This window comes from Naegleria lovaniensis (assembly GCF_003324165.1).
Source record: "Naegleria lovaniensis strain ATCC 30569 chromosome Unknown tig019, whole genome shotgun sequence".
NCBI lineage: Eukaryota > Heterolobosea > Eutetramitea > Acrasida > Naegleriidae > Naegleria > Naegleria lovaniensis.
This window is the reverse complement of record NW_025407840.1, coordinates 668,395-675,774: the sequence shown is the minus strand read 5'-3', so window position 1 is coordinate 675,774 and position 7,380 is coordinate 668,395. Positions and strand designations below refer to the sequence as shown.

Sequence of the window (7,380 nt, the reverse complement as noted above, 5' to 3'; positions counted from 1 at the left end):
AAAACCAAACCAAAACCCACAAACCAAAACAAACCAAAGAAAACCCAAAGAGTAAACCCAAAGAGTAAACCCAAAGAGTAAACCCAAAGAGTAAACCCAAAGAGTAAACCCAAAGAGTAAACCCAAAGAGTAAACCCAAAGAGTAAACCCAAAGAGTAAACCCAAAGAGTAAACCCAAAGAGTAAACCCAAAGAGTAAACCCAAAGAGTAAACCCAAAGAGTAGAATTTTTCAAACCCGTGTAAAGAGACTAAGACCATATTTTTCCAAACACTCCAAATTAACATTTATCAATTATCTCAGCAAGTATCAACATACATTCTATAATACTTCATAGACATGTTGTCATCTACATGATAAACATGATATATCAATCTCATAAAGAGTAGTGAACATCATCACAACATATAAAGAAAATGTCACAGATTTTTCAACGTTTCATATCACACCATGCACACAACAATATACAACACTTCAAAATGATAGGACTCACACTATGACATGATTACTTCATGATCATGAAAGAATATTTAATATACAAAACAAAGTTGTCATCCACCACAACATCAAACTTTATGGTAATAACTGAAACGTTGCTCAACACATACAATAGATGGATCAACACAATCACTATCACGTGATCACACCATCATGACAAGCATGTTTATCAACTTGAATGAACATTCAAACAACTATGTTTCATCTCATCACTCTTCATGAACAACTTTGAACACTCATTCATTTGGTGATAACAACGAACATGGTAGACGTATCCAATACTGTTGAAGGACACATCTACAATCACTACAAATGATTTCAATCATGATTCCGTCATCACAACACCAAACAACACTGATCAGTCACAACAAGATTTTTTTGGATAAATTCTAAATGGGGAAGTATAGGGTCAGTAAATCCAGACAAAATTCAAAATCAAGATGACATGAACATTAACGCATATCAACCACATACACCATACATTTCACATGCACTGATCATGAAAATCACTGAATTAACTCTTTATTTTCAACATAGCCATCATGAATCAACACAGGCTATCCATGAAAGAGTGTCAAATGTGACATGAGTGAATCCTTCCATCACACAATGAATCACAACACTCCACAACATCAATAATAACACAATGGAACAAGATCAACACATGGATGATTGCAACTATTGAAGAAAACAACCATGTCTCACATTGTAATGCACTTCATGACAAAATCTTCTCAGGTGCTCAACAACAATACATTCTAGACATGAACAAACACAACAATTAATGTCAATGTGTTGTACATCATCTCATCTACCATAAAAAGCTAACTACATCACTCTCCTGACAAGTCTTCAAAAATTAATTAATAATCATTTTCCACAATTCTCAGGTGTCTCATAACAAAATCAACTCATATACATAAATTCCACAAATTTCAAAATAACAATATCACACTATATACTATCATATAAAGTCACTGTGATATTCTTAAAATTATTCAGTATCGTAATATCACGTGAAAAAGAAAAATGAATTGAAAGAGTGAGACACCACTTCCATAAATTGATGAGTCAGTGAGTGCAACCAACATGGATGTGTCACACTCATCATGACGAACATATTGATATGTAGTGTTCAGGACACACTCACTCTCGGAAAAACATGGTATTACACCACCACAACATTCATCATGATACTTCGCCAATAATGATCGTATCCATCATCAATAGTCATAGAAATGTTCTTCACAATGTATTATATAACATTACAATCATCGGTTTATCGAAAAACTTAATCATTCAATTGCTATAAAATGATCATTCAATCATACAACAAGACATACCAACAACAATTCAGTATGATCACTTTCAACCAATCACAATCACATGAAACACTACTACAATGATGATCATAACGTGTCATGATGATAGAATGAATGACATGAACAAGAGAGGAGAGTTGTACCCTTCCTCAAGAAATGATCATTTCCGAGAAAAGCGAAGTGCTCCCATTCCATGAAACAATCATGCCAATGAATAAAACTGATGATCTGTTGTTTGAATGATCAGAACATCCATCCATATCAATTTCATGAAGTTCTGTGAAGTGCTTGTCTCGATCGTATTTTTCAGCTCTACCATAGAGCCATCAGCACACTTCACTTGAATACCATTCATGACATGACCATCACTTTGAACTGAACCAACGATCAATTCCATGGTTTCTGATCACTGTAACAACATTCCGATCATCAGATTCATTCCATGATCATCACATCCAACGGAACCAATTCACTACAATTCTAACCGCTACTATTTGATGATTATCATTTCCATGTGTATTCATACACACAAAATATTCCTCATAAATGTTGATCATGATGTGCACATTCGATGTGATCCATATGAATATGACATGATGATGAATGGAAACATGACCCGATGTTGATGATGATCACCTCAAAAATGCAGGGAGTTTTGGCTTCATTTTTTTTTAATTTTTTTTTGAAAAATTTTCATGTCATTTTTGAACTCAATAAAACTCCTTCAAACTTGATTTTCTCGAAAACTACCCTAAACCTGATCGAATGCTCTATCATGACCCCCATTATTTTCATGAGATCTACAAAAATGGTGTCGCTTAAATTCTATCAAAAATTTGACACCTGTCACCATTTGTTGAACTACTCAACCAACTTAGCTCACTATCCAATGATGTCGCTAGCACGAATGTACTACTCTTCAAAATCTATCGAATGAAATACTTGGATCAAGCTCAACATCAAAGATGACGAAAACCCCGACCATGCACGAAAGGTCTACTTTAAGCGAGTACAGTTCAATAATTACCCATAATTAATGGATGAAAGTCATATCAACACATAGATATACCTCCATCCCCGACGATTTCATAAAAATTAAAAATCCAATGATTAAGCATGTCGAAAAATTAAGATTCAAAGTCAAGCTGGGCACCTATCCAAACCCTAAATATGACATGATGATGAATGGAAACATGACCCGATGTTGATGATGATCCTGTCAAAAATGCAGGGAGTTTTGGCTTAATTTTTTTTTAATTTTTTTTTGAAAAATTTTCATGTCATTTTTGACCTCACTGAAACTCCTTCAAACTTGATTTTCTCGAAAACTACCCTAAACCTGATCGAATGCTCTATCATGACCCCCATTATTTTCGTGAGATCTACAAAAATGGTGTCGCTTAAATTCTATCAAAAATTTGATGTTTCGATAATGTAAACAACAAGAGTTTGGAATTAATTGGAGGAAAACTAATGGGTTTGTAACTCGCCAAACATCCATCCTTTGGAAAAGGATTGGTGTTTGAGGGATTTTCTGCATAATTTGTCATTAGACTTTATTGAGCAGAGTCCCGAGCATTTGAAAAGGGGTGTAGAAGGTAAAAAACTCCAAAAACCGCTCAGCGGAAAAAAAGGAGAAAACCAGAGAATCGCAAGGAAGTAAGGAGGAAGTGATGAAGAAGAGATGGATTGTGATCAGCTCATATTATCATAAATAAACCAGGTGTCAAAGGTGGTGACAATGTCACATTAATGTAAAATTAATAATAAAATAAATTAAGGTTATAAAAATAAATATTCAACTACTTGTCGAAAAGATTCGAACAAGGCAGTCCCGCACTGTCATAATGTCCTTCCTTACCACAAGAACATTAAGGATCAGCGAAAAAGGAACTTGAAAAGCTTAAGAAAGCATGATAAGGGTGGGAGTGCGATGGGTGGGAAGTCACTAAGCAAAGCAATGAGAGACGAAGCTCGAGTATGCAGAAAATTTTTTGAGCATAAAAATTTTTGAGAATGCTCAACCAAACTCATTTATTGTTTACAATCGAAACATTCCTGCCCTTCACTACGTTCAGAACAAATCATGTTTCGATAATGTAAACAACAAGAGTTTGGAATTAATTGGAGGAAAACTAATGGGTTAGTTCCGAGTATTAAAAAGTTTGGTGGAGAAATCGCTTTCTGCAAAACCAATTCGTCTCGAGTACCTAAGTACCGACTTATCCGACACCCATCGACCCATAATTTTGTTGACTTCAATAGGCATTCCTTTAGAGGAAATTTCGGTGGATGCACCGATTCTCAAGCTGTGTCCGGAGACTTTCACTGTGCTGTCAATTTGTCTGATTGCATTGCGAATCAATTCTGAGATTTGAGTTGTAGTTAGGTATTGGTTGTCCTTAAATGAAAAAAGTGGTGAATCCGGAGATTTAAAATTTCTGACTAGGTTCATATAGGTCGTTAAGATTTGAACAGGACAAAAGGTGTTGGAGTCTTGGACAGGATCTATTGGGTGAGGTCGATCATTAAAGAAGAAGTCCGTTTTGTGACCAGCAAGATTAATATTAATCCACCCCGGTTTTGGTTTGTCCATTTCCACATCGGACCACTTCAATTCACATAGCTCGCCAGGACGAGCAAATAATCTAAAACCAATAACCAAAATGGCTGAAGTGAGAGAAAAAATAAAGCACTCTTCAGGAGACTGTGGGTTGCATGAAGAAATATAATCTGCGATGTGATATGAGCGAATGGGGTCTCTCACTATCTTTTTCCTGTCCACTAACGACCAAATCTTTGTAGAACCCTTAACTACTCTTCCAAATCTACTCGATACTTTAAGTTGCCATCCTTCAAGATCAGCGAAAAATTGGATGGCTGCTTTTGCTTTCTGAATAAGGTACGCTTTTTTCATAGAAACAAGATATCCATAAAAATAATCTAAGACTGAATCGGATTCTTTTTGAAAGTCGAAGGCCGTTACAAACCATGAGAAGAGGCCATAAATTTTTGAATATTCTGTAAGGGTTGACGGAGCTAGAGAGACAATTACGCTTAAAGCTGTTAATTGTGAAACAGTTTGCCATTCACTTTGAAGGCAATCATTTCCAGATTTTCGAATTTGTTGAACAATTCGGTATAAGGCTCGATTATAAGCAAACTTCTTGGAACACTTATACTTTTTTCTGATATCTTCAGCAGTACTGAGAACCAGTGTGAGGAGGGCCAATTGGGAACTAGTAATGTCCCTCGAGCCTTCGATTTGATGATGTGTGCTATTGTTTGTGGAATTAGACCTAATGGAGGGACGCAATAGTTGACTGAGTCCATTTCCCACGGAGACTGAAATGCATCGTTCTCTAGCCAACTGTTGAATTGAATTGTGACTGCGGAACTTGCTGTCGCGAATCTGTCTACCGTATGGTAACCGAATTCTTGTTGAATGAGGTCGAGAAGTTCTTCTGAGGAGCGCCAATCTCCGAGGCGACTCAACCGATCTGCGATATTGTTTTGTTGGGATGGGATGTAAACAACTTTGGAAATCGACCACTTTCTTTTGAGTAGGATTGTCCAAATCTCCTTCGCTGTGGAGGCCAGATGGTCGAACATTCCGTAACCCTTCCTTAAATAACTGAGTGCTGTTGTGTTGTCTCCTCTGAACTCGAAATAGGTATTTTGAGGGTAATTGTTGTGTTGATCTGCATGACGGAAAAAATAGAGAACCGCAAGAAGCTCTTTCTGATTGATATGAGTCTGTGTTTCGTCTGTCTGATTGAACTTGCCCACCAAAATGTTGGAGTTTGCATGAATTCCATAACCTTGAAGGGATGCATCTGAATTGACGACGACTGGGGTTGGTGTATCTAACTCGAAACAAACTCCAGTATTCTCTTGCACAATTTGCTGAAGAGTTTCGAGATCCTTCTTGGCTCCTCTGTTGATCCTCATAGATGCTTTCCAGCTTCTCTTTTGGACCACTGATAGCATATCTTTCCTGAGACGGTGCAAGAACGGTGCGATGTAAGGATTGGCTATTGTCAAGAACTCCATTTTGCCAATAAATTTGGCTACGAATCGGCAACTTATAAACTTTCTCGATTTTTCCGCTTGAATAAGTTCGTTTGATACATCTATTGCTGTTTCTACTTTGTCTGTTGGGATTAACATACGGCCTGACACAAAATCTAGAGTTATACCTAGGAATTCTATTGTTTGAGTGGGTGTGAGGATGCATTTTTCTAATTGAAGCAGCCAACCTAGGAACATTAGATCGAGAATTATGGTCATAATGTTGTCCCAAAGTTCTTCTAGAGAGAAGGCCAGTATTAACATATCGTCTATGTAAATATAAACCATCATTCCGTTCCTTCTCCAAACGATGATTATGTCTTTGAATATCTTTGTGAAAATAATTGGAGCTGGAGCGAGACCGAAAGGGAGGCAGAGAAATTCGAAAATCATTCCTTCGAATTGGAATCCTAATAGATGATGTGAGTCTGGGTGTATAGGGATATGGAAGTAACCCTTTTTGAGATCTATCTTTGCAGCCCACATTCCTTTCTTGAAAAACTTCATACATTTGAGTAGAGTGTCCATTTTGAAGGGAGACACTTCTATTCCGCCATTGATCATTCGTAAATCCAGTATAAATCGAAACAGGTCCTTCCCTTTCTTTGGTACTACATTGATTGGATTTAATATTGTTCGTGAAGAGCCCAGACCTATAATTTTGAGGTGGAACATCTTGCTCAATTCTTGTCTGATCCAAATTGTCTCTTCTTGTGTAAATTGTCTCTGATGATAGTGTTTCCAAAACATGGGGTTCGAATTGATGATCACGCCATGTGTCACCATATTGAGGACGAATTGAGAAGCACCCCATTGCTTCCAATGATCTGAAAACCGTTGAAGACGTCCTCCAATCACCTCTTCTTTGTCAGAGGAGATTGTTTCCAGAAGATTGCTGGGAGTTACTGCTTGGATTTCCACCATAGTTTCTTCTTTGAAAGGGAGGCTTATTGGTGCCGGATGGGGTCGCGGTATTTTGATAGTTGTTCTGAGGTCCTGAGTATGGATGATATCTTCCATTGCCACGATATCGTCCATTACCTCGTAGTCTACCATTCATCGACTTCTGAACGAATGAGTTAACATTCTTAATAGCATCTTCTTGGTGTTTTTGTTGAACTCTCTTTCTGATTTTCTCTCTCTCCTTCTCTGTCATTTCCAAATAATTATCAGTGGCAATGTATCCCGAGATGAAATCATCAGCGGCTTCGAAAGAGTTATTCTCTGTTCCTTCATTAATAAACACCATTAAGAGTCTAGATAACAATTCACATAATTCTAAGGAGTCCAGAGTGAATTGAAAATTGAACTCTTGTTGCATTCTTGCAGCTTTACTCACACACGCCAGCTTGTGTAAAACTTCCAACACTCTTTTATAACCTTTAGACTTGATCTTATCGGCGCCGTAAGATGAGTCTAGAGGCGTGAAGAATTGCTCGAACTTGTGAAGAAGAGTGTTGATTCGAGCTTTCCACTCACTGGCGGTCGTG

The 7,380-nt window shown here is 37.3% G+C and overlaps 1 protein-coding gene across 1 annotated transcript in view; it reads right to left on the bottom strand.

Annotated features, from left to right (window-relative positions):
• Positions 1-3,962: 3,962 nt before the first annotated feature.
• C9374_003546 (uncharacterized protein) overlaps positions 3,963-7,380 on the bottom strand; it is a gene marked incomplete at both ends in the record, with an annotated part of 3,751 nt that continues 333 nt past the window's right edge. Inside the window, 3 exons of the mRNA XM_044693086.1 lie at positions 3,963-6,616; positions 6,797-7,146; positions 7,370-7,380. The exon at positions 7,370-7,380 is cut by the window's right edge and continues 333 nt beyond it. Coding sequence (XP_044549724.1) covers positions 3,963-6,616; positions 6,797-7,146; positions 7,370-7,380 — 3,015 coding nt within the window. The remainder of the gene's footprint in view (positions 6,617-6,796; positions 7,147-7,369) is intronic.